Source organism: Fibroporia radiculosa, assembly GCF_000313525.1.
Source record: "Fibroporia radiculosa TFFH 294 genomic supercontigs, scaffold1029, whole genome shotgun sequence".
NCBI classification, from domain to species: Eukaryota; Fungi; Basidiomycota; class Agaricomycetes; order Polyporales; family Fibroporiaceae; genus Fibroporia; species Fibroporia radiculosa.
Window position 1 is genome coordinate 1 of NW_012133255.1, and position 24,776 is coordinate 24,776.

At 55.3% G+C, this 24,776-nt stretch overlaps 9 protein-coding genes across 9 annotated transcripts; 6 read left to right on the forward strand and 3 right to left on the reverse strand.

Annotated features, from left to right (window-relative positions):
* Nucleotides 1–158: 158 nt before the first annotated feature.
* FIBRA_01960 (uncharacterized protein) lies at nt 159–980 on the forward strand (the record flags this gene model as incomplete). The annotated part of the gene is made up of 1 exon (XM_012323828.1): nt 159–980. One exon carries the CDS (start codon nt 159–161, stop codon nt 978–980), a length of 822 nt encoding a protein of 273 aa, XP_012179218.1.
* Nucleotides 981–1,272: 292 nt separating this feature from the next.
* Nucleotides 1,273–2,893, reverse strand: FIBRA_01961 (uncharacterized protein; the record flags this gene model as incomplete). The annotated part of the gene is made up of 2 exons (XM_012323829.1): nt 1,273–2,223; nt 2,282–2,893. The coding sequence occupies 2 exons, from the start codon at nt 2,891–2,893 to the stop codon at nt 1,273–1,275; spliced, it is 1,563 nt and encodes a 520-aa protein (XP_012179219.1).
* A 758-nt stretch (nt 2,894–3,651) lies between these two features.
* FIBRA_01962 (uncharacterized protein) lies at nt 3,652–4,980 on the reverse strand (the record flags this gene model as incomplete). Its single annotated transcript, XM_012323830.1, has 6 exons — nt 3,652–4,029; nt 4,085–4,243; nt 4,309–4,379; nt 4,439–4,586; nt 4,635–4,801; nt 4,854–4,980. 6 exons carry the CDS (start codon nt 4,978–4,980, stop codon nt 3,652–3,654), a joined length of 1,050 nt encoding a protein of 349 aa, XP_012179220.1.
* Nucleotides 4,981–5,594: 614 nt separating this feature from the next.
* FIBRA_01963 (uncharacterized protein) lies at nt 5,595–7,538 on the reverse strand (the record flags this gene model as incomplete). The annotated part of the gene is made up of 1 exon (XM_012323831.1): nt 5,595–7,538. The coding sequence occupies one exon, from the start codon at nt 7,536–7,538 to the stop codon at nt 5,595–5,597; it is 1,944 nt and encodes a 647-aa protein (XP_012179221.1).
* A 468-nt stretch (nt 7,539–8,006) lies between these two features.
* Nucleotides 8,007–10,455, forward strand: FIBRA_01964 (uncharacterized protein; the record flags this gene model as incomplete). Its single annotated transcript, XM_012323832.1, has 10 exons — nt 8,007–8,108; nt 8,160–8,309; nt 8,361–8,655; nt 8,695–8,898; nt 8,957–9,075; nt 9,129–9,238; nt 9,285–9,941; nt 10,000–10,085; nt 10,141–10,236; nt 10,295–10,455. The coding sequence occupies 10 exons, from the start codon at nt 8,007–8,009 to the stop codon at nt 10,453–10,455; spliced, it is 1,980 nt and encodes a 659-aa protein (XP_012179222.1).
* A 40-nt stretch (nt 10,456–10,495) lies between these two features.
* On the forward strand, nt 10,496–11,017 carry FIBRA_01965 (uncharacterized protein; the record flags this gene model as incomplete). Its single annotated transcript, XM_012323833.1, has 2 exons — nt 10,496–10,633; nt 10,682–11,017. The coding sequence occupies 2 exons, from the start codon at nt 10,496–10,498 to the stop codon at nt 11,015–11,017; spliced, it is 474 nt and encodes a 157-aa protein (XP_012179223.1).
* Nucleotides 11,018–11,665: 648 nt separating this feature from the next.
* On the forward strand, nt 11,666–13,170 carry FIBRA_01966 (uncharacterized protein; the record flags this gene model as incomplete). The annotated part of the gene is made up of 5 exons (XM_012323834.1): nt 11,666–12,016; nt 12,075–12,570; nt 12,644–12,822; nt 12,877–13,002; nt 13,063–13,170. 5 exons carry the CDS (start codon nt 11,666–11,668, stop codon nt 13,168–13,170), a joined length of 1,260 nt encoding a protein of 419 aa, XP_012179224.1.
* Nucleotides 13,171–13,768: 598 nt separating this feature from the next.
* On the forward strand, nt 13,769–18,482 carry FIBRA_01967 (uncharacterized protein; the record flags this gene model as incomplete). The annotated part of the gene is made up of 7 exons (XM_012323835.1): nt 13,769–14,068; nt 14,144–14,191; nt 14,247–14,450; nt 14,523–14,924; nt 14,999–16,912; nt 16,963–17,516; nt 17,633–18,482. 7 exons carry the CDS (start codon nt 13,769–13,771, stop codon nt 18,480–18,482), a joined length of 4,272 nt encoding a protein of 1,423 aa, XP_012179225.1.
* A 1,758-nt stretch (nt 18,483–20,240) lies between these two features.
* Nucleotides 20,241–22,865, forward strand: FIBRA_01968 (uncharacterized protein; the record flags this gene model as incomplete). Its single annotated transcript, XM_012323836.1, has 3 exons — nt 20,241–22,253; nt 22,309–22,425; nt 22,488–22,865. The coding sequence occupies 3 exons, from the start codon at nt 20,241–20,243 to the stop codon at nt 22,863–22,865; spliced, it is 2,508 nt and encodes an 835-aa protein (XP_012179226.1).
* Between the last annotated feature and the right edge of the window lie 1,911 nt (nt 22,866–24,776).

Below are 24,776 nucleotides of genomic sequence, written 5' to 3' on the forward strand. Positions count from 1 at the left end.
GGGCCGCGCAGGCCCGCCGCGCGGAGGCGAAGCTGCGGCTCGCGGTCGAGCACACGAAGCGCACGCTCTCGGCGTCGCCCGGCGCGGCGACGTGCTCCGTCGAGTCGCTCAAGGACGGGCTGGACTTTACCGGCACGATCACGCGCCTGCGGTTCGACATGGAGGTGCGCGCGGTGTACGACCGCGTGTGCGCGTGCGTGGCGCGGCTCGTGGGGGGCGCGGGGCTGGACGTGTACGACGTCGACGAGGTCGTGTACGTCGGCGGCGCGGCGAGCCTGCCGGGGCTGGACGAGGCGCTCGCGCAGGGGTTCCAGGAGACGGTCGTCACGCCGTTCACCGCGGGCACCGTCGTCGGGGGCGGCGCGGGCGACCCGACGACGATCGTCTCGCGTGGCTGTGCCCTGCAGGCGAAGCTGGTGGCGGGGCTCGCGGAGGGCACCGAGGAGGAGCGGGAGGTGAGGACGGCGTTTGCGAGCGGGAGCAAGTGGGCGCAGGCGCTGGCGACGACGAAGACGATCGGAATGCTGTTCCCCGAAGAAAACGCAGAGGGCGCGCTTGGGGGACAGTGGATTCCTGCGGTGCTGAAGGACACTCCCCTTCCGTGCAGGAGAACACTCCGGTTCAAGGTGGACGTAGGCGAGGGCGGCGAGTCCAAGGTTGGATTCGAGGTGTGGGAGGCGAAGGAGGGGGTGAAGATTGAGAAGATCAAGCCCCCGAAGGACGAAGACGAGGAACCGCTGGAGGACGAGGAGGAGGAAGATGAGATCGAGGTCAAGGAAAAGACTCTGGAGAAGGAAACGTTCCTCACGTCGATCTCGTTCGTAGCCCAGGAGGCTGCGAAGAAAAAGGACCGCTATGCAACGATAGAGGTGCAGTTCCTCCTAGATGGACGCAATGGCGCAGGACTAGAGGTCACTATATGGGAGATTGGTGCATCCGGTAGAGGAGAAGCTGTGGTGCTTTCTGTAAATGGATCATAGTCGGTAGATTCAGTGCGTCGTGATGTCTGTATGAAGTTTGCCCATTGCAGAGACTGCATCACTGTCTTGCGCAAACACACTAGTGGTTCGGCCAAATGCATCTATGATAGGCTGTAGAGCAGGCGAAATGACGACAATGTCACGGAACGGATACAGGAGACGACAGACGAGAGGTAGAGATAGAGACAGCGAGATGTAGATCGAGGAATATAATACATACATGGTATCAGATTTTGGAACAAAGTATCGCTACAGCAAAAGACGAAACGCTAGATGTTCGCACGTCGCAGCATTACTCCGATGGGATCGTCTCGACCTCCCCGTTCCACCGCACCACACCAGGCGGCTTTCCCGCCGGGTCGAGCAGAGGCGAGCGCAGCACATCGGCCACCGTCTGGTCAAAGCCCGCCTGGCCGCCCTCCTTGCCGTGCTCGACGGCGCCCAACGTGCCCAAGTCAAAGTCGCCCGGGTACGCGATGTCTCCGTGCGCGGGCATACTGTCCGGTAGCGACAGCGGGGTGAGCGGCGCGTGCAGCGAGCCGGGCGTCGAGTTGGAGTTGGAGTTTGAGCGCGAGTGCGAGTGCACCGAGAGCGTGTCCATCGTCGGCGGGACCGAGTCCGAGGGCGAGAAGCTCGCCGGGGCGCCGTCGCCCGCGCTGGGGGTGACGGCGAGGTATGCCGGGAGGGACGCACGCCGCGCGGCGGGGTGCACGGTGGGCGTCGTGTCGTCGGCGAAGCCGGCGGGGACTGCGGAGGCGGGGACGGTGTGCTCGCTGGGCCCGGACGGGAGCGCGGGGAAGAACGAGGCGCTGTCGAGGTTGAGCGGAGGCGGGCGCGGGCGGCGGCCGATGTGCTGCTGCTCGGGTGTGTGCACGGGGATGGGCTCGATGGGCTCCGGGAGGCCGAAGCGGAGGGGGCTCGGGTGGGAGTGTGGCCGGGCTGGGTCGACGAAGGGCGATGGGGAGATCAGCTCGGGGGAGTGGGCTGCGGACGCCACGACGGCAGCCACGACGGCAGGAGGGATGTCGAGGACGGGGTGGTCGGCCTCGCTTGAGCTTGAGCTCGTCGAGGCGACCGACATCCTGCGCTCGGAGTGCGGCGTCGATGAGCGACGGTCGGGGCCAGTTCCGCTGACGCTCTTGCGCTTGTTTTTGTTCGGACCACGCATCCTGCGCTCGGGCGCATACTCGCAGAGAAGGCCTCTCGAGCGGCACCTCTGGCAAAACGGGTGCTCTCCGCTACACTGCAACATCCACCGCGGTTAGGAGATGCAAATGTCGGCAGACAACGCATGGACGCACCTTTGCTTTTCTGATACGGCATTTCTCGCAAGCCTGGGCCGTGCGCATCCTTGGGTGCTCCGAGGAACGTTGGAAGACCCCGGTGACTGGGTCTAACGAGCCCGAGACCGACCATGCGGGCTGAGCGGCCGAGCGGTGAGCGTCTGGAGGCAGTGGCTGGTATGCACTCTCTGGGGCAACGGCGGCTTGCGGATGCAGCAAGGGCATGTCCTGGTGCACCGAGGGACCGATGGTGCCGTGGGCCATGTTGAATGGGCCAAAGTTGTCGGCCGCAGGCCAGCGGACTGGATAATGCATGTGCGAAGGCGGACTAGGGGGGTGCTGCTGAAGCTGGGCTGTCACAAGCGCCTCGGCGATGGCGTCGTGCAGAGAAATGTCCCCCGACGGAAATCCGGCAGGGGAAAAGGTGCTTGGCTGGTCATTGACATAGTGGTATCCAGCAGAGGGGTATGCGGGGAAGGCGTCTTGTCTGGTGGGATACGAGGCCGAGCTTGAGGGATACGCATCTTGAGGCGCAAGCGACGGGTAGACGAGGGCAGCAGCGAGCTCGAAAGGCACCTGTCCCTTGGATAGCGCAGAAAGGTCGTCGACGGAGAGGTGGGAGGCAGACATGGCGGAGGAGGAGGAGGAGGAGGAAGGGCAGCGAGTGCAGGGCGAGGTAATATACGGTGCAGCCCGGCGTCGGATACACTCTGCATATCCGCCAGCACTCTCTTGTCGATCACGGTTCCACCTGCCGTCACGATGTCACCCAGACATCCCGAAAAAAGCAATGACATACCAGGCCCCAAGGCAACTTGGGATGAGGCCGACCGTGGCCAGGGCTACACCGTGGGCCTCGCTCATTGCAATGCTGACGGCGCACGGCGCACGGCGCAGGCAGGCGTTCCCCGCCGCCACCAGCTGAGCAGTCTGTTCTGAAATGCAATCTGGAGCCAGGCCCCCTCTGAGAGTGCTCGGACATCCCGTAGGCCTCTCTGCTCTCAGCAGCCGCTGCAGGCCACTCGCTTGGCGGGCTCAGGGTGGCGAGGGCACGATACAGCGACCCAGCCCGGGGGGATCCATCGACGTGACGGATGGCGGATCGTCCACATAGGGGAGGACGGTGGTCCACAAAGGCAGCCGTCCAGCCTTCCGCCCTCGACGAGGTCCACCCGCCGGCAAATGCGCTCACAGCCCTCTCACGATCGACGCACCGACTCGCGCGCACATTCGCCGTGCCCCACCAGGGAGCACGCCTTCCATCGAAATCGGAGCAGTACAGTGTGAGATCCGAGTCGTGTCCACTCCCAACACATAGGGGAACATACATTACATCCCGTACCTCGCCAAGCACACCCAGCTGCCCCGGCGAGCCCAGCCCAAGACCTCTACGAAGAGGACGGGGCCAAAACAGACCGCCTCAGCCGGCGCATGACTCCCTCGTGGAACCGCCGGCTCAGCGCAACGGGGCTCGAGGAGGGATTCGACCTCAGCGAGCAGGTGCGCCCAGTGCCAGTCCCACCCTGGGTGGTGCCCGCCGCGGATCCAGTCTCTGCGGGCCCTGATGCGCCTCCAGTGCCGGAAGCTGTCTCCATCGGGCTGGAGGCCCCACCGGAACCAGCTGGCGCGTACGATGGGATCGCGGTCCCCGACGGGTACGTCGCGGAGGCAGTCAGCGCCGGCGTGATCTCGCCGTCGCCCGGGTACGCCAGGTTCGACACGGGGGGCCCCGGGAAGACGTAGTCGGTGAAGCTGGGGTCAAACAGCTGCGGGCAGGTCAGCTCCGCCGCGCACAGTCCGAATCGCGCGCAGGGGACGCACGTCGGGCACGTAGATGCCAGGGTCCGTGTCGGAATACCCGCCGGGGAACGCGACCGTGTCGTTCGGCGTCCCGGAGCTGCTCCCGCCCATCTGCACCTGCGTGCACGACACGTAGAACTCGGCGCCGCCGACGCTCACCGCTTGTTGGAGCGAAATTATCTGCCGCCGCCGCGTGAGTCCTCGGGATGCAGGAGGCAGATTGGGGGACGGGCGGCAGCACACACCTCGTGGCGAATCAGATATCCCCCGGGGTTGATGTTCTGCGGAAGGGTGATGGTGTACGAGTCGCCATCCGCTGCACGCACACCCGTCCCATACGTCGGCCGTAAAACACACACAGGAGCACGGGCGCACCTATGTCTGCCTGGTACCAGCTGTTCTGGCCCTTCATTCCGATCTCGTCGATCTTGAACCACTCGGCGGTAGAGCCGTTGAATTCCGAGCAGCTGACGGAGCCGCAGGACGCCATGTAGGTCATCAACGGGCCCACGGTGTGTGGCCACTGCACAGAGTTCAGCATGTCGATCGCAGCCATACGAACAGCGCGCACGTTCTCCCCCCCGTCCGCGCCCCCCGTCCATTGGAAAGTGACGTTGCTCCCCGGGCTCGCAGGCGCGACGATCTCCGCGAGCTCCGCACCCATGCCGCAGTTGATGTTCGAGTTGTCCGCGCCCTTGACCGGATCTATCGTCGAGATCATGCGGATGGGGCTGGCACCTGGGGCAAAAATGCGCCTGTGCCCGTGCAGCAGAGGGACAGCGACGCGCACCTTCGTATTTCGCGGGGAGGTTCCCCGCATAGTCCGTGCCGTCGATGATGACCTGGCTCACGAAGCCGTGCGCCGCTGTGTACGCCGCGGCGAGTATGGGCAGCAAAAACGCCTGCCGTCGGACCATGTCGTCGTGGAGATACACCAGAATACGGATACAATATAAAGACTGTACAGAAGGAAAGTCGTCAGCGGCGCCCGAGTCGCCGTCGGTGCCAATACGCGGAGGAGGAGGAAGTACTCAACGGGCCCTGGGCTTGTGCTTATATACTCGCAGGAGAGGGAGGCTGGAGCAGCCACGATGTGCGCGGCAGGGCGAGTCGCTGCACAGACGCATCGACTCGAGACAGATGAGGCAAAACATCAACGGCATGTACGGCAGCGCGGACGCAAGTATACACGGCCCAATCTGAGGGCGTTGAGTGTGGACACGAGGAGATTACCTCGGCCTTGGCATGGGAACGCGTTCTGGAAACCCCCTCGAGGCAATCCTCGATCAACAACAGACGGCAAAAATCACAGAATTAAATCGGTGGTACCAAATACTGGACGAGCGTGATACAAGACGTGCGCCGAGGAAGAATCGTGAGAGCTGTAAACGAGCGTCAGAGGAGTGTAGACTACGCGAGGAGTAGACGGAAAAGATGGTTGTAAGTAGGAGGAACAAAGAGTGCGCGATGCGATGCGATGCACGAAATCACGAAACATGCGCACGACATCCAGCATAGTCGTGGCCGCAACTCAGGGATACCAAACAACGCTCGAGACACCCAGCTCCTGCAGCGTCATGGCCTCTATCTCCGAGACGCACACACACCCGTCAACGCACACGGAGTCGATCTTCGTCGGGGTCGAGACCTCCAGCGGCGCGTTCCACCCCGACACGGAGCCTCTATTGGGCGTGTCTGCAGTCACAGGAGATGATGCGCCTCCCACAGTCAGCTTCCTAGGCGGTGTCGCAGGAGGTCCACCTTGGGCAAGGCACGGATACCTCTTGAGCGGCCTGATAGGCCTCTGGTCGGGCCTCGCAGCCACCCCCGCATTCGCACCACTCCCCTCGTTAGCCCGCACGCTCGCGCTCCTGGCCCGGATCAGCCCCGAGAGGCAGCTAAACTTCACGTCGGCGCAATCAAAGAGCTTGATCTCGCGCAGGCGCGAGCACACCCAGATCCTCGTGGGGTTGCGGTGCGCATTGGTGCACGAGCCGCCAGAGAGGGTGCAGATCACCTTTCCGGCACCGGGGCATGTGCGCAGGGAGAAAGACTCAAGGAGGGGCATGTAGCGCAGCATCAGCTGGAAGTTCTCAGGGTCCAATTGGAGGTAGGCAAGAGAGAGATTTGTCAAAAGCAGGAGACGTGGCTCACGGAAAATAGACTCCTGGCGAGGGAGCTGGGGCAGAAACAGTATGCGGTCCATGTGGGGAGGGATGTAAACAAGAGCAAGCTTCTTCAGACGGGAGAAATGGAGCTTCTTTAGCACCGTCACTAGACCTTCTATATCGACACACTCAATGCTGAGTTCCTCTAGTTTTTCTAGATGGACGGGATCCGGGGCCCCACCGATAATCGGGGATATGAGCTGGTTTCGCGCAAAGTGCTCATAGCTCTGTTCCCACCTTACACTCCCCTTGTTGAGGCAGAGATCAAGTCGGATAAGTGAAGGAGTCTCCAAGAAGCTGAACCAAAGCCACAGATCCTGGGGTGGTGCAAAGCTCCAGTCGAGCCGACGCAGCTGAGACATAGCAATAGATCGGGTGTGGATGGGTGTCTTCGATGCAAAGTAAGGCGGCTGCAGGCCCTGTAAGTTGCCGAAGCTAGATCCCAGAAGAACATAAACGTCCATGACGGGTATGGCATCGTCCAGAATAAGATCATGCAAGTTTGGTGCGCGAGACAACAGCGCACAGAGCGCAGATAACTCCAATCGGACATGCCTTTCGCCAGGAGGAAAGCTGAGGGTGAGGGAGCGCAAAGCCGGAAGCTGGCAGATAGGTAGAGTGGAGAGGGAGACCAAGCCGAGACGAAAAGTCCGAAGAGCTGGGAGCGACGTGCCGGAGGATAAACGCCGGCTAGTCGATAAACCAGGCGCTTGGGCAACCAGGTCCAGATTTTCCAAGCTCGGAAGAGAGAGCGCGCCGGCGACGGCTTCGAAGATAACACGGACAGATTCGGTGCAAGAGCTCCACGAAATCGAGCGCACCCGTGCGAGAGCGTCGCGGATGCTCTGGAAGAAATCCGAAGAGACATACGGCGGTTGCGGGGTGCCACCCACTAGGTCCAGACGAGCGCCGCGAGAATGTTCGAGGAACAGAGAGACCATGTGGGGGTGCGAAAACAAGACACGAGTCCACAACGCCGAGGCGGCAAAGGCGACCGTGCGCCATCGTTGGCAGATGCCCACCAAGGTCAGTGGCCGGTAGAAGCTAGAGCTGCCGTCGTTTGAACTTCCAGAATCATCAGCGTACACGTAGTGGAGGAAAATTTGAATGAGCAGTTCGGTGGGCAATCTGTTGAAAGGATTGAGCTGTGCTTCGAGACACGCACGCTCAGCTTCTAGGACATGTTTCTGGTCACAGATGTACTGTAGAATATTGCGGGCCTCTTGCTCACGTCTACCGAGGTCTGCGATCCGAACGTGTAGTGATTGTATCGCGAGAGACAAGTCTATCGAGCCTGAGAGTGGCATCCTGAGTCCGAGAGATGACTAGCGTATTATGTTCCGCCAGCGGAGGTCGAGCCCGTGCCAGTACTAAGTAGTGGACTGTCAATTTCGAAAAATCGCGTCTAGAATTTGCTCCTTACCGGCTACGGGTTCGTAGCGGCAAAAACGAACGACGAAATTGAAAGAAAACAAAGAGACGGATGAGGAGCGCTCCCCAGGCTCGACTGTCCTCGTCCAGGTCGTCCTGCTTAATCAGCGGGCGTCTCGAGACCATAAGAGCATATATTCCTCTAATTATGCTTTCCTTCCTCCTCCTCCTCCCCCTCTTCCTTCCCCTTGCGGCTACTCTTTTTGCTCGCGTCTGCGAGCCCACCACTTAAAAAAGCTATTTGTACAGCCAGAAAACTGTGAAAAATATCATACCTGAATCTACTTTGCAACAAGTGCGAGCGTTGACCTGAAAAACTTATTCACTGTCGCCAGCCGTTCAACATGGCTAGCTGTGCTCATATCGCAGATATAGCTCGACTACAGCCCCCCAGACTTTCCCAGTCCGTTCACCGAGAGGAATGTACGCAGTGCTTTGACAATCAGGTGGGGTCGGGACCATGTCCTCCATGACATGTTAGTACTCACTCGAAACAGGATCATCCACTCGGCATCGATGTATGCTTGGCTTGCTTCAATGGCGGATGCTTAGGCAGGGAACGCCATCATGCCCGCACACACGCGCAGAAGACGGGACATCACTTCACGCTAAACGTCAAGCGTAAGCTGAAGCCTTCTGCGAGCCGTGTATGCCCTCAACTTAAAGTCCTATAAGTTTAGCTGACATTCGCGGCTTAGGCGGATGATGAGGAGCCTCCTGCGAAGATGACGAAGCTCGCGATCGTCGAAGATCGCGACGAAGATAAGTATGAGCACAAGACTGCCTTGAAGTGCTGGAAGTGTGATCCCGAGAACGGGTTGGAGATCCAAAACGCGATGCTGGATCCTCACGTCAAGGGACTCAGCGATGGTGTTATGCAGTCGCTGTCCTCTGCCCGGCAGTCCGAGGTGAAGGCATGGGAGGAGGAGATTCTCCCCTGCGAGCATACCCTGACCCTACAGCAGCTTTCTACAGGCCCTATACCGGCTTCCGGTGCGTTTTTCCGTGTTATATTTCAATATTTTCACCTAGTGTCGTCTTATGAAGGGCTGGCGCACTGCTCGAAATGTGACCTCAAGGAGAATTTGTGGCTTTGTCTTACATGCGGCGCACTTGGCTGCGGAAGACAGCAATACGGGGGTCTCGGTGGAAATGGACATGGTCTGCGGCATTATGAAGAGACACATCACCCGATCAGTGTCAAACTGGGCACGATTACTCCGGAGGGCAATGCCGGTGCGTATACAGAACCCACGTATGAATATGCCATTCATGCGCACTCGTCGCCTCTCAGATATATACTGTTATACATGCAATGATGCCAAGCAAGACCCAGAACTTGCTGCCCATCTCGCCGCTTTTGGTATCAATGTCCAAACGCAAACGAAAACGGAAAAGTCCATGACCGAGCTGGTGTGTGTACATAACCATATCTGATTACGGATCGCTGACTCGCAGTGACCTAGCAAATCGAACACAATCTTAAGTTCGATTTCTCACTCACCGGGGAAGATGGAAAAGCGTTGGAGCCAGTTTTCGGACCAGGCTTGACCGGCTTGTCGAACCTTGGAAACAGGTGAGCCAATCATTGGACACAGCGTATGATCCTAACCATTCTGCAGCTGCTATATGGCCTCGGTGATACAGACCGTCTTCTCGTTGCCCGTTTTCCAAGAGCGGTATTACCCGTCTGCTTCGGCACACTGGTACACATGCACCGAGACGCTCCCTGCGGACTGCGTCGACTGCCAAATGCACAAGCTCGCCGACGGTCTGCTTTCAGGACGGTACTCACACCCGCGGCCGACCAACTCAGGGATGACCGACCCGAAGGCGATAAATCCACTCGCACACGATTCTCCCACACCCGTGTTCCAGGAGGGTGTCCGGCCGAGCGGGTTTAAAGCGCTCATTGGGAAAGGGCACGAGGAGTTCTCGACGATGCGGCAGCAGGACTCTGAGGAGTTCTTTACGCATCTCCTCACGGTGCTCCGGCGACACGCGAAGAAGGTGGGCAACGGGGGGAAAGAGCCGACGGATATATTTGAGTTTGGAATGGAGCAGCGCCTGGAGTGCGGGGAGTGCAAGCGAGTGAGGTACCGGGTGGACGGTATGGATGTGGTAAGCATCGCGGTACCGGCCGTCGAGAAGGGGAAGGACGCCGAGGGGAAGACGCTTTATGAGGAGGTCCGGTTGGGCGATTGCCTGAGCACCCTGACTGGAGTGGAGGCGCTGGAGTACACATGCCCTGGGTGTCAGAAGAACGTCATCGCGACGAAGTGGGGACCTTTCTGTTCGCCGTGTGTCATTTTGCTGACTCGCGGCGTGCGCTCGCAGACGATCAAGGTTTGCAACGTTCCCGCAGGTGCTCGTACTGCACGCGAAAAAGTTCCAGCTTGTGAATTGGGTGCCGTCGAAGCTAGGTATCTTAAGTTTGCGGCTTACGTATCAGGATGCAATCCTGACGCTGCCGGCCAGATATTCCATTGAACGTCTCGGACACATTGCGGCTAGATGAGTATCTCGGGCGGGGTCTGCAATCGGGGGAGACGGAGCTGCCCGATGATAAAGCAGGTACGAACATCTATCAGGGTACTAACTTGCATGACCTATAATTCTTTATTCCTGATAGCCGCCCCTGGTCTTCCACAATTCAACGAGGCGGCTATGGCTCAGCTGGAAGCTATGGGGTTCCCCACCATCCGGTGTCAGAAGGCCTTGCTTGCCACGGGGAATAGCGACGCGGAGGCGGCGATGGAATGGCTATTTGCTCATATGGAAGATCCCGGCTAGTGGACTGCTCCTGCACTGCGGCTGACTCTGACTTATACAAATGGTTCTAGACATCGATGCTCCGATCCAAGTGTCGGGATCGGGTGCGGGCGGGCCCGAGCCGTCGCAGGAGCAGGTGGACATGCTCAGCGAGATGGGCTTCACCCACGCACAGGCGCGCAAGGCGCTGCGCGAGACAGTGAGCAGATGTGGCTTATCGGGAAGTGTCTGCTGACTGTTCGTGCAGGGCGGGGACGCGGAACGTGCGGTAGAGTGGCTGTTCTCTCATCCGGACGATAATGGGGAAGACGTGCCGACCGCTGCGGCCATGGAGGCGCCATCGTCGTCTGGTCCGGGTGGTTCGTCGGATCTACCGGCCAGGTATAAGCTCAAGGCGTTCATCTCGCACAAAGGGCCGTCCGTGCACTCTGGACATTACGTGGCCCATATCCGCGTTGAAGACTCCGGGGCGGCGGACGAGGGGTGGGTGTTGTTCAACGATGAAAAGGTGGTCAAGGCGGATGTGGAGAGCGTGCATGAGTTGAAGAAACTAGCCTATTTGTACGTCTATGAGAAGGTGTAAGTTGTGAGTATATGGAAGTGATTTGTAAATACCTGCCATACATGTGGTTTGCGCGAGCAGCCAATTACGGCCTACCGAGCGGATTCATATACGGATTTCGGAATTCCGCCTTCTAGTCTTAGTATCACTGTACGGACACACCAGCAACAAGTTCGCATCAAGGTGATCACACAGTAATAACCGAGGTTGACAGTATACCACATCTTATTCCCCTTTCGCTGTCTGGATCGTGAAGCAATGCATTATCAGCAAAGTGCATGAAGCGCATATAAGTTATAACTCATATACAGCTTATGTCGATCGTTTCAGTACACATGTTAGATGTGGCTCTACATAAATATCTGTTACGTACATCATATCGCAGAGATTAGCAAGGCATTACGTTGGGTTAGAATCTTTGGAATCTAAATCTTCGGCTCTGCACCTGCCCTGCGCCCAACATACTGCCTCGCGATTCCGTTGCTGCTCGAGATTGAACGCAGCGGCTGGGTGAAATGTAAATGTAAAAGCCACGAGTTACTATAAATTCAAACTCCGCCGGCGTGGCTTTTTTTCGGTCCTGTCCTGCATCGTTTCTGGGCTCTTGATCCCTCTCCCCCACCATATCCTCCTCCCTCTCCCATCCACAACCGCACTCATCAGCCCGCCATGTCTGACAACATTACCATTAACCAGGTCGATCTCACCGCACCAACTCCCCAAAATACACCCCTGACACACGCACCCATTGCGGCCGGCCTCTCTCGTCCTACTGTCCCCGACATCACCGAAGACAATGAAGGTGAAGAGGAAGAGGAGGACTCTCCAAATGCCGTGCAACAGGCCATGCTTGGTCTAGTGCAAGGAAAATTGTCTAGTCTGGTCGGAAAGAGTTCAGGATACATCGAGAGCCTGCCTGCTGAAGTCAAAAAGAGCGTGGAGGCGCTGAAAGGCGTGCAGGTCAAGCAGGTTGAACTGCAAAATCAGTACAAGAGGGAATGCCTCGAGCTGGAGAAAAAGGTCGGTGATCCCGCCATCTCGTTCGGCTTGTAGGCGCGATCGCTAAATCTGCGTGCAGTACAACGAGCTGCAAAAGCCATTGTACGAGCGCCGACATGCCATTATCACCGGTGCTGCCCAGCCAACGCCTGAGGAGGTGGAGGCTGGTGAGAAGGAGTCCGCGAAGGACGACTCCGACTACTCGCCTCTGTCAAAAGAGGTGGTCGACTCTCCCGCCGCCCCCATTCCCGAATTCTGGCTTACTGCACTGAGGAACCATGTGGGTCTGTCGGAGATCATCACAGATCGGGATGCCGGCGCGCTCAAGCATCTGATTGACATCCACCTCTCGTACTTGCCATCCACGGACTCCAAGCTCGGTTTCAAGCTCTCCTTTGTGTTCAGCCCGAATGAGTACTTTGAGAACGATGTGCTCGAGAAGACATATCTTTACCAGGAGGAGATTGGTTACTCGGGTGATTTCATGTACGATCGCGCGATCGGTACAGAAATCAAGTGGAAGGAAGCCAAGGACCTGACGAAAGAATTTGAGCTTAAGAAGCAGAGGAATAAAAGTAAGTTTTCCGACCTCACTGGTGTCTCATTCTCTCAATAAAAAAAACTTCATACTAATTCATGTCGTTCTAGACACGAACCGGACTCGCGTGGTCCGCAAGGCTCGCCCGACAGAGTCCTTCTTCAACTTCTTCTCGCCTCCAGAGCCGCCCAACGAGGACGCCGCTGACGAGATGGATGAGGTAGACCTAGAAGAACTCGAAGAGAAACTGGAGGTGGATTATCAAATCGGCGAGGATATCAAGGAAAAGGTTCGTCTAGAACCTTTGTTAGTCGCGCAATTGATATGCTTACTTCGGTCGCAGATCATCCCTCGTGCCATTGACTTCTTCACTGGAAAGGCGCTTGAGTACGAAGATTTGGATGATGACGATGATGAGTTTGAAGACATGGATGAAGATGATGACGACGATGACCGTTTCGAGGACGAGGTTTGTCCGTTTTCCGCTATCTCGACGGATGTTCCTCAGCTTAAATGTTATTTTGTCCAGGATTCGGATTCGGATGCAGACCTCCCCGCCAGACGACGCGGCCCACCCAAAGGGCGGGGTGCAGCGGCTAACAACAACGTGAACCCGGAGGAATGCAAACAACAGTGACCGCCTCATCCCCTCCATAAAACGACTGTTCATTATGCTGAAACTGTTGTGCTGTGTCAAACCTGCGTCTCTTTTGGTGCTTCTCAGGATCATACACTTGCTGCATACTGACGGCCTACTAAAGACGTCATCATTTTTTCTTCTCTATCCATCGTGTATTGTGCTAGTCCTCCGGACCAATTACTGTTGTTACTTTTCAACCGCGCCGATTGCCGTTGTCTTGGGTATATGTTTGTCGATCCTAATTGATAGCCTCATGGTCGTTATCGTTGTAGTATGTAAACAGCAATGACGGCGAAAGTTATCCCTCCGCGTAAGAATATTATGTCGTGGCTCATTGTGACTAGTATTGTACCATTTATAAAGCTGTTCAGATGCGTTGTATATGTTGTTGATCAGCGCATGAGGGCGGTAGCCTGAAGTTTTCCACACCAATTCCAAAATGCCGGCAACTGATTTTGACTTTGTCACGGATCATAACCGTGCGATTCTGTGACCAACGTGACTCGACGCGACGCAAGCGCCTAATGTTCGCGTATCGCGCGCCGCCGTAGTTCGGTGTCACGCTTCGACGGCTGTGAGGGGTTTTATACCCGACATGTCCTCCTCCTCTTACTCTGCTCTTGCAAATTGGGATGGCAGAATGAATGCTCGACAAAAGCCTCTCTCTACTCAACGCTCCGCCCGCCATCAGCATACTAATTCATCTGCAGAATTTGATTCTGCATGCAACGCAGTACACTCTACTCCTGCGCCTCCATCTGCATATTCGTCGTATTCTTCGTCATCTTCTTTGGAAAGTGCGTTCGACTCGTCTAGCTCTGACGAGAAAGATCAAATCACGGTCGTAGGCCTGCTGGATGTGCCTCTTCAGGAAGTGGACGACTCTGCTTGCGCGGTATGTCCAAGTCATTACTTGTGTTTGGTTGTCATTCAATCTGTCAGTCTCTGCTTACGCGCTGTGTTTTTTTAGGACACTAGTTCCTCGGTTGCCAATTTTAGCGACCAGTCGTATCTCCCGGTAATCTTTTTCTAGCGCGTATATCAACCGTCCACTATCTCATGCATGCACCAAGGCACCTGCAGCACACAATCTCACGAAGTCTCCAGTGTCCAACACTTTTGACACAACACTCTCATCTGATGCACTAGGTACTGGTGTGGATATCGATTCTCTCAGCCACGTACCAATAGACCTGGACGGAGAGGTGGGGCTCTCGGTTCTTGGGGGCGATGGCCATGGTGGAGTGCTCCAAGGATTGGAGGCGTTCTCTCAACAGGTATATGCATGCTCATATGGTGCAAATGCTGGCATTGACACTGACAGTCTCATTTTTGCTCATTTCTGTAAGAAGTCACCACTGTTCTTTCCATCACCAGAATCTGACGACGCTCTCGCTTGGACACTGTCTACGTCATTGATGGAAGAGCCTCAGAAACCTCTAGGTCCCGATATGCTGTCAGACAGCATTTCCCCGGAATCTCGTACAGCCACCAAGGAGCCATCGGCGCTGGTATCGAATCGAATACCAAGTCGCATTGACTTGGGCACGAATCTTGCTAAGCTTCCAGTATCAGGAGCTTCTTCCTCTAACCTACCACTTCTGGCACCCGCGGCTATGAATCCTCTGCATACCGTTGCTTTAATGACACGTGAGGATGCGAGCACTTCAACATGTAACAGGATGGGTACAGCCCAAGACCCTCGCCAATATAAAGGTGTGAGCGAATCTGTTTTAGCGAAAGCAACTGATGTGCGTCCATATTTCTGTGCATATATCGACTGAATGTCTCCTCGCTTTCTCATTGTCTGAATCTTTCTCTATAGTCCTCCCGTCCCATGGCAGCCTTGGATTCATCGCCATTATCTTCGCTTGCAACATTATCCCCGCCAGGCAAACCACGAACTTATGCGTCATTTGCATTAACATCGCGCGTTGGTCCCCGCTTCCCTGCGTCTTCGCATCCTCAAATTTCCTCTTATCCACACTCGTCAATTTCTGCAACATCTCAATCGCGTACCATCCACAATCGCGCGTTTGTCCTCATTCCTCCACTTCAGAATACTCGGAAGGAGGATTATGTTGACGCGAGTAAGCTTGGAATTCTAAAACGAGTCGATCGGAATAGCGGTGCGGATAAAGCGCTGTTCAAGAAGAATGAGAAGAAAAGGAAGACGGCGATCACTCAAGCATGCGAGAGGGGGCGCGAAAAGGAAAAGTCAGTGAAGAGACGCAAGCGAGCGCAAGACGATCACGACTGGCAACGATCAGCTACCCCTGCACACGAACGACGCCATGAGATCTCTAGCGCCGTTCTCGCCCAAGGCTTTTGTACGCCGCACAGACAGGCTAAAGCTCACGCGCTTGCGCAGATTTCACAGGCACAAACGACCTCGGCGAATTTGGAGAAGGACAAGAGGGCCGAAGCTGCAGTGATGCAGCCAGCTGGTCAGGAACCTGTCCAAGAGCATCCGCCTGCCGCCAGTATCAGCATCGCAGCGCCTCGCATGTCGAGCCCCAAGAAACGCGGTCGGCCTCTCGGCTCAGGCTCATCCAGGGTCCTAACGAAGAAGACAAAGCTTGAAGCCGCATCAGAACAGAATATCTTACAACACGTGGATGTAGTGCCGGCTCTGCCGATTCCAGACATGATAGAAGACGAGCCTGAGTTTGCACTGGATGGTTCAGACACTGATATCGGAGTAGATGTGCTGGAGCCTTTCTTACCATCGACAACTTTGTCCATTGTGGATGTTGACGATGAGGATACGGTGCTTGTGAATCCTTACGCGATGTGTCTTGCGTTGAGATTCGTAGTGCACGATAAAGACAGTGCGTGGTGGAAGGCGACTGCAGAGGGGGAGCGAAAAGTATGGGAAGAGATGCGGGCGAGGAAGGAAGAAGATAGGCTTGAACGGGAGAGGTTTTTGAGAGAAAAGGCGAAGGAAGTGGAGAAGGTGAAAGTGCGGCGGCAGCAGGAGAAAGCCGCGGCGCGAGCGCAGAGAAAGGCACAGAACGAGAGCCGTCCTCGACCACGATCCCGACTCGAGGACCTCGTTTCGATGCCCGAGCTTGAGTCGCCATCAGAAGTACTCACGCAAGTGGACGGGCAAGATCCCAGGCGCGCTGTCCAACGGATCGTCAAAGTTGACGACCAGGGAGAAGGCTCGCCTACATCCCGAACCCCTGTGATCACAGCAGACTCGATAGACTCTGCCACTGAATTGGGTCCATCGCCCGCATATATGCATCCGGAACCGTCTCTCAGCCCAAATGACGCTGTGCAGCTACATCCAGAGCAGTTCTACGGAATGCATCCTTTGCTTCCATTGCACGCCAACGCACTAGGCCACCCCTTACTGGACGAGTCGAGAGCTCTCAGCTCTGCATACCTACAGCGCCAGCAGGCTGGTGCGGATGGTCCTTGGTTGTTTGGTGGGCCATGGGCTCAGTCTGATTTGCCACCATTCGGCTCTGATGTTGCTGCGGAGGAAATGCCAGATATGGGAGATGTTCCAGCCATGGACACAAGCATGGACGCTATGCTAGCGATCGACACGAGCATGGACGCGTACGTTGGTCCGTCGATGGACTTCGATGTGCATGATATCAGTGTGACCCCTAGTACACTGTTCGGTAGCACAGAGAACAGGTTTGATGTCACCAATGGGACTATTGATCCGTCTCTGCTTGGGGGTGCTCAGCCGGTTAAGGAAGTGGGGTCTGGTAGAAAAGAGGAGGTAAGTTTCGACCTCAAGGATGTCGGTTTGATATCATTAACAACTTTTAGAAGAAGACAAAAGGAGAGAAGGGCAAAGGCAAAGAGAAGGGCAAGATAAAGACTGACAAGGACATGGAGGACTCCAGCCGAGCATATGCACATATGTCCGCAGAATCTAAGGCAGCAGCTTCAGACGACAATCGTGGTGCGCGCAGTGGAAAGGCCGGGGAGAAGGGCTTGAAAAAGATCGCGCGCAAGCCTAAAGCAAGACCTAAAGAGCCCGTTGCGGGACCTAGTGTTCACAAGAATATTTTCGCAGAGCCATTAGAGGAAGGAAAGCGCAAACGGAAGAAGTCTGCGCGTGCTCTTGCAGGGCATCTCACCCCTTCTCCTTCGCGGACGCCTTCTGAGGGTGGGGATGTAAACGACTGGAGCGAAGACGACGAGCCTGCCACACAGATATCTAGCGCAAGACGAGACGAAATCCGTGCACTTGCGACTCAGCCAACGGGATGTCACCATTGCAGACGTTCAACAGCTATGGAAAAGATGCGATGTACGATCATCAAGGAGTCTGGAGAGCCATGTGGGATGCGCTTTTGTGTCAATTGCATAGTCAAGAGGTGGGTACTTGCTCCCCTCTCACGATGTACTCTGACCGTATATCCACTTCCTCTTTTACGTCATTTGATTTCCGTTGTATGCTGACCGCTTTGTGGTGCTGTTCGTGAACTTTTAGGTACCCTGAAATCCAGTTCGACGCATACGCGCGTGTATTCGAGTGCCCGCGCTGTCTGAATACGTGTAACTGCACCGTCTGCTGCCGGAAACGCGGGGAAACGTACATTCCGGCGCCCCGCGGACGCATCAAGTTTGACACCCTGGAATTCACGCCGAACATCCATCCACATGGGAAGGGAAAAGGCAAGGAGCGGAGTGGGCCCCCGTCCCCCTCACCATCACCATCATATGCGCCGCGTTCGCCTGCGCTGCTGCCTGCGAACTACGACAAGGAACTGTGCGAGGGCATGTACTGGGGCGCGGTGTATACGGTGACCGGCGAGCGCATCGGCGGGGGTTTCGTCAGTAACAACAACAGCGGGATTGTCGTCAAAGATCCCCTTATACCGATTGCGCCGGAGGATTCGATGCTGATCCCACGAAGCGTGAGTCTGTTGACTGTCAATGATGGTGAAGACGTAGACGGTGGCGAGGTGGACGGTATCAATCTAGACGTTGCTCCACCTCTTCCTCAGCGGCCGCACTCACTACCTCCGAGGAAGCGAGTGTTCGTCGGTGCGCTGCCGCCAACGACTTACAAGTGTACGCCGATACGAGACCTCGAGACCAGGGTTATACCCGTTGCGCTCAATGTACAGGCGTATGTGGGAAATAAGTGTATTTTGGAGCTTCAGAACACGACTGCTGACGGGGACGCGGGTTCGTTCGGAGACGACAATGGATACTCGTCGCCACTGTCACCGCTCCCGTCGGATGAAGAGAGTGGAAACGTTCCAGAGACATCGGGAGTCGACGTTGGGTTCGCGATCGCAAATGCTCTGATGGCGATTTCGATAGTGGATGTATGAAGCAAAGTTAAGGATGAGACCTATGAGATACAAGGGCCGCGAGTCTCCTGTGAGTTGGTCGACACTTCTGGATATGATTACAGAACTTGGTGATTTCATGTTTATAATGCGCAGCTGCTTCTTGCACCTCTTGATTTATATATACCAAGGCGATCTGAGCCTTTGATTACCTTACTCATTACCATCTACTATTGTGCCCTCGTAATGGGCTATTCAAATATATGAGGAACTAATCGATACATGTACTTAGTATTATACCGTATGCATGATTTCAAATAGATACAACTGTAGGTGTAGGAGTTTTAATATTCTAGTACATCCTGTATAGCACTAGTACTTCCCCCTCGTCACGGTATATATCTGTAGCAGCTGCCAAACGTTGAATACTTATCGCCCATCTCAGCTTGGTCCCTGATTCCGAGGATCGTATCGTGTCGTATCACTTGCACATGCGACTCGGGGATATTTCCGACAATGAACCCAGCGTTTGGACCCGGGTTTCTTTACGTGTAGGAAGATCGATGAACATGAGGCGGACGGCTGCACCCTGAATGCCATCATGATTCATGCGAGCCGCAGGTAGGCTTACTTCGAGCAATATCTCTCCGGACCTAGAGAGTGCGCGCAAGAACTATTGTGGTGTGTCCAGGTGTTTGACGGCTGCGGGCGTGGACTAAACGCCGCTTCATCGCAGCTGTCTCGTACGCCTTGAATTTACCGGGCACTTTTGTGAACGGTCGAATTTTACCCAAGTAGCGTACAATGGCTGTGGATGCTGTTCATGTACAGGATTCCGGTATAGGTGGTAGTCAGTCATGGATGGCTGGTAAGTCTTGTTTTGAAGAAAGACGCCGTGGGCGGTGATCAACCTCGATCATCATCATCATCATCGTACAGCAGGTCCGGACGATGTGGCGACGGTGAGGAGGAACCTCCCGCCACGCTTCAGGAGGAAGTCCTTGACAGAAGAGGTGGCAGCAGGCGAATCGAAATACATACCAATACCATCGGCAACAGACGCAGAGACAACGGAGCGAGGAGTGAGTCCGATTTCTTTGGTTGGCGAACGAGGTAAGTGTCTACTTGTCGGGAAAATCGGAACTGTCGTGCAGTATCTTATTTATCCTGGATATTGCGAAGACACACAGAGACGTCAACCTGACGCCGAACCCACGTATGAAAGGTCTCAGAGACGATTGGGATTTCGACCACACGGGCTTGGACGCGAGAGGGGTCGAGTTTTGTTGCTGAGGGACCCCTTTATGAATCACTTGACATCAAAGAAGATGGAAAACCTCAAAGAAATGATAGAAGGATTGCAGACGGATATCCGAGCCTTGCAAAGTCTAAACCAACGATTGTTTGAAGACGCGGTTGGCGGTCGGGATATGGGATCATGATATTTTTGTAAAGATGGGTTTGTATGTCGAAAGGCGACTGTATTAGAAGTTCTGCAGTGTATGTTATCGACCAGTGAAACAGTGTATTGTAGCTTTTGGAGAACTTTGTTTTATGTCTATGATCTGCGAATCGATTATTTTAGTGACACTTGTTTAATTGTCAATGCTATGCATCAGCGATCGACTTGATCGACCGAGCACGTGTGCCGAGCCTGACAAGTTCTCCTCGTCGACTTCCACCATCTCTGCGAGCTCTCTGGCGTCCACTGATTGCTATGTCTCACTTGAACTTGTATTCTATTTGAGTGAGCCTCAACAATACCTCAGAATCTGGAATATCCTGTATATCCTGCTCGTCATGTTACCTGAATACGGCTCTCAACAGATTTATGCACCTTATCCTCATCGGGAAAGGTTGGAGATTGGATACCAGCGCGTTCCCCGGAAGAGAACAGCGAACAACGATGGAGAGACTCCGGGATCATCATACCCTCGCGCTAAAACACCCCCATGGTTCTCGAAGAACCCTACCCGTACGGACGAAGAGAGCAGTCGGCCCCGTAAGATTCAGCTTATAGATATCACACCTAGTTCAAATTCTAGAAGCAACACTCCCGCTGCAGAGCCTCCTCAGGATGCAACAGACGATGCGCCCACAAATGCGGGTGCGTACGGCCTCGCATACGACCGCCCGCACTGGTCACATCCGCCTGGACATGAAGAGACTCGTGCGTGGTTCAAAGAACCACTCTATCCACCTCCATCTCCTCGGACAGACAGACACGACACGGAGAGAGCCAGCTACCACTCTACTGCGTCAACTACAGTGCAGAAACCTCCGCAAGACCATCTTGCTCGACGCCACAGGCCACCGGATGACCCCTCGGATCACGAGCGACCCCACTCATCCATTTCTGGAGCCGAGGCTGGCTGGGGGGCACGACACCACTCAGCGAATTCTATACACACAAGTTTGCCTTTGCCAACTGCTCAAGAGACACCGATCCGCTTGCCGCCAATACAACTTACTGCACAAGACCATCTTCCACCACATACAAGTTTTATACCCCAAGAAAAAGAGTGGAGACCCCCCGCTTCTGACGGTGTTCTTGATACTACTGGCCGGGCTGATATTGCTGGCCGACTTGTGAACCCCGAGCGATCGCACCTGGCCTGGGCGGGACATCGCACTCCAATGGGCCGCACGGCATATACGAGGGGCGGGGACTCGAATATGCTTCCATCACCTCAGATCGAACACCTCTCGAGCGATGAGGCACAGAGAGAACAGAGCTGGAGCGAGAGTGGAACGTGGCGGTCTCACGAATTTGGATTGGACGATCGGAATTCGCATGGCAGGGCCATAGACGGAGACCATGATATACGGCGGATTCAGAATGTGAGGAGCGTGGAGAATGCTCTGGTGAAAGATCCAGCTCCGCTACACACCACCCAGAATAACTCATCGATCGGGTTCCGCGGCCATACGTGCGATGCAAGCAGGGAGAGACCGGCTAGTTTTGGTGAGCAAGAGCTGTCGAGAGCCGCTCAGGATCCGTACGATTGGGACGGACCGAGTGGGCCGAGAAACGATCGGGGACGACGGGTACAAGAAAGGGGTTTAGAGAGGCACGAACCCGACATGCTCAGTGCCAGACCAGTGTCAGACAGCTTGTCTCGTCTTCATGTGCGTGGAGTGGCCAGCGGCGGATCTATAGGTGCGCACGAACTTGGCATTTCGAATCGTGTTCGGGCCGAGATATCACCTTTTCCGCACGTTCCAATTGAGAATGGTTCCGGCGTGTCTGCACGAGCCCGGGATGAGCTTGCTGGCACGCATGAAGCACACGGTTTTCGTGGCTCACGACGCCAATCCAAACGTGAACTGCAAGAGGCGAAGTGCGAGAGGGATCACTGGGAAAAGCGCGCTCGCGAACTCGAGCGCGAGCTGGACGGCGTGCGTGCGCAACTGGCGGTGCTTACAGAGAGATCGGAGCGTCGAACGCGAAAATATGAACACGAGCTGGACACGCTGCGGGTGGACTGCAGGAATAAAATAAGCGCAGTGGAGACAGAATTGGATGCTCGCGAGCGCGCGAAAGCTCAGCGGGTGTCGGTAGAGGTGCAGACGCACGTTGCGCACGAGGATAGAGGGGTGCAGGCGAGCGAGGTGGCCGAGCGCGCACCGCCGCGGATACTGTTCAAGCTTCGGAAAGCGCAGGGCACAGAGTACCAGTCCGGGCTTGGAGACGGGACCGGGTTGCAAGACACGCGCGATACGAATAAACAGCGTGTCGATGACACTGGGATATCAGGACAGAGCCGGAAACAAGATCGGAGGTCATGCACACAACTCGCGCCAAAAATAGGGGTCCGTGCAGTTTCTTTTGTGTCTCGAAATTGGATTCGAATTCATGATTGCACAGGGCCGGGAAAACAGGTTACGGGAACAAATTGCAGCCGTTGAGGCGGAGGTTGCGTGTCTGAAGGCCGAGTCGAGGCAGTTCTCCAAGGCAAACCGGACGGTGCGGGACACGCCGGCGGTACGTGGTTGTATGGTTTCTACATGTCCACTCCAGCTTCTGGCTCAACGCCGTCTATGTAGACTCCGATGGGACACAGCAACCCGCCTCTTCTGGCTGATGCCGCTGTGCAAGCTGTTGGTGGCGACATCAGCAGCGGCATCAGTATCGATGCAACCAGCCCAATCGATTGTCCAGAGCCTGTTGGTGAGACTCCAATTACATCAAAGCAGGAACAGGTGGTGCAATGTTCGCCCGCGGACGACACCACCAGGCCCATAACATCCCCGCCCCTGATCAAAGGTACGAACTTGCAAGGCAAGAAAATGTATATCGGCGTGCCGGCTGCGTCGTGGGGCGTATCAGAGCTCTCGACTAAGGTCGAGTTTTCCCTGAAGAGCAAGCAGCCAGTGTATATCGGAGATCGCCCGTCTAGAGACAGTGAGAAGCAGAAGCGGTGATTTTGTTGTTATTTCAGGGTTGATCTTCATTTTCTGTTAGGTGTGCTGAATTTATGATGTACGACCAGCGACGTATCTGTGCCGACGGATTATTCTGCTACATGTATTTTACCCACTGTCGATAGAAAGCTGTCAGTACGTGCTTCAGCTATGAGTGTAAATTACCATCGGTCTAATATCTTACCACTACAGAATACAGAACACCCATACATGTATGCTCATGAAGCTGTCTGGCGAGAGCCAAAACGATCGGGCATTACGTCCGTCAACAGAGTCGAATGCGTAATATGGTAAGACCCGCCTTAAGTCAGTGTATGGCAGTCAATGTAAGTTTAGGGCAACAGGCGGTCTCTATCGGCGGCGCAAGACCTTTTTCGTACGACCATTGAGCACAGCAACTCTGCGCAAGGCAAATGTTTGGAACTGGCGTGGGACGTATTTAGTAATGGTGTCCAAGAATGACTCTTTGCTCTCCATGAACGTTCTGTATGCAGGGATACGCTCCGTCGGTATATTATTGAGCTTTCTTCGGCATGCGTCTGGCCGACCCGTACGAAGATGTGGAGAAGGTTCTGCTATCGACCGAACCCCTGCAGGTCATTTAGGCCGAAATTCCGGAGAGGCCTTGGTTCCGTGATGAAGGAGGTCAAGGCGGAGGGCGAGATAATAATGGAGGAGTCCCCTGCAGCATCCACGGTGGAATCTAGGGAACCGACAACGCTCAGCGATGAAACTGTCGGACGAGCAAATCATAGGACACTTCTTTGAAACTTCCATCAGCTCTAGGGAAGATGCTTGTGAAGCCTAAGGTATATCCCATCGGTACGCCCAGGCAAGAGCTTGTGGGCCAATTCTTCGGCGATAAACTACCGCTTTCTCCACCTCACTATGAAGATAAGTATATGCTGTCAGTGTATTGAAGTATGCTCAGTATAAGTAATGCCATGGCAGTGCCTGTGATGTGAGTTGGCCTTATGTACATCCATCGTTCATTTGTCCTGGATCACCCCGCCCGCCGGAGGCATTCACATGGACAGCCCGATAGATCTTGAAGTGAACTGCATATATTCGTACACTGATGGTGAAACGGTATCATGCTTGCCTTCCACAATCTGCATCTACAGCAAGCGGCGTGGGTTCGACTCCCGCTCAGTGTATTTTTGCGAGAATTTGTCCAATTCTATACGGTGGCGCTACAGCTCTGAGGCATATTGCATTAGGGCCTGCCAGTTCGGCATGGTGCTTTCATGCCAAACAGACCTTAAGTTCAGAGATCATCCGAAACACTTGAAACATGGCCACTTGATTACAGTATTGAGCAGAAACCCAGCGGACCACTGGCGAGTGCTTTGTATCTAGATCATGCTATGAGTCCGGGAGCGGCACTGACGATATGTCGTAAGTACTACTCCATGAGCTGCGGTTTGAGGTTCAAGATTCTTGCGTGGAGTCGTCGGATCCGCCTAGTCACCGTTTGCACATTGCGGGAAGTCTTCACACAAGTCACATCGAGCTAGCGTGCACGGCTTCACGGACCATCGAACTTGGTATAAAATGACCATCCACCCTGCCAATTTGTCTCCAGCACTCGGCTGATCTCTGTGCGCTCGCCAACTCCAAGCTCAGGTACTGGATAGTGAGTATATCAGCCGTGCGAGGTCTCTTGGTGACGACGACCCTAATTGACTTTGTATTTCTCCCCATCTGAATGCAGGCGAGGCAAGGCTCATTCATGCTTGTGATTTGCAGTGCCACCCCTTCCCCGTCCTATGCAGGCCTATATGCGCGCGAGGAGTTCGCACCGTATGTGTCGGCCCGCGACGTGTATGATACGGTTGCTATATTCCGCCGTGGCACTGCACTCAGTAAGGCTGCCGGTAAGCTAAATCCTAAAAAAGATCGTCAGGTGCG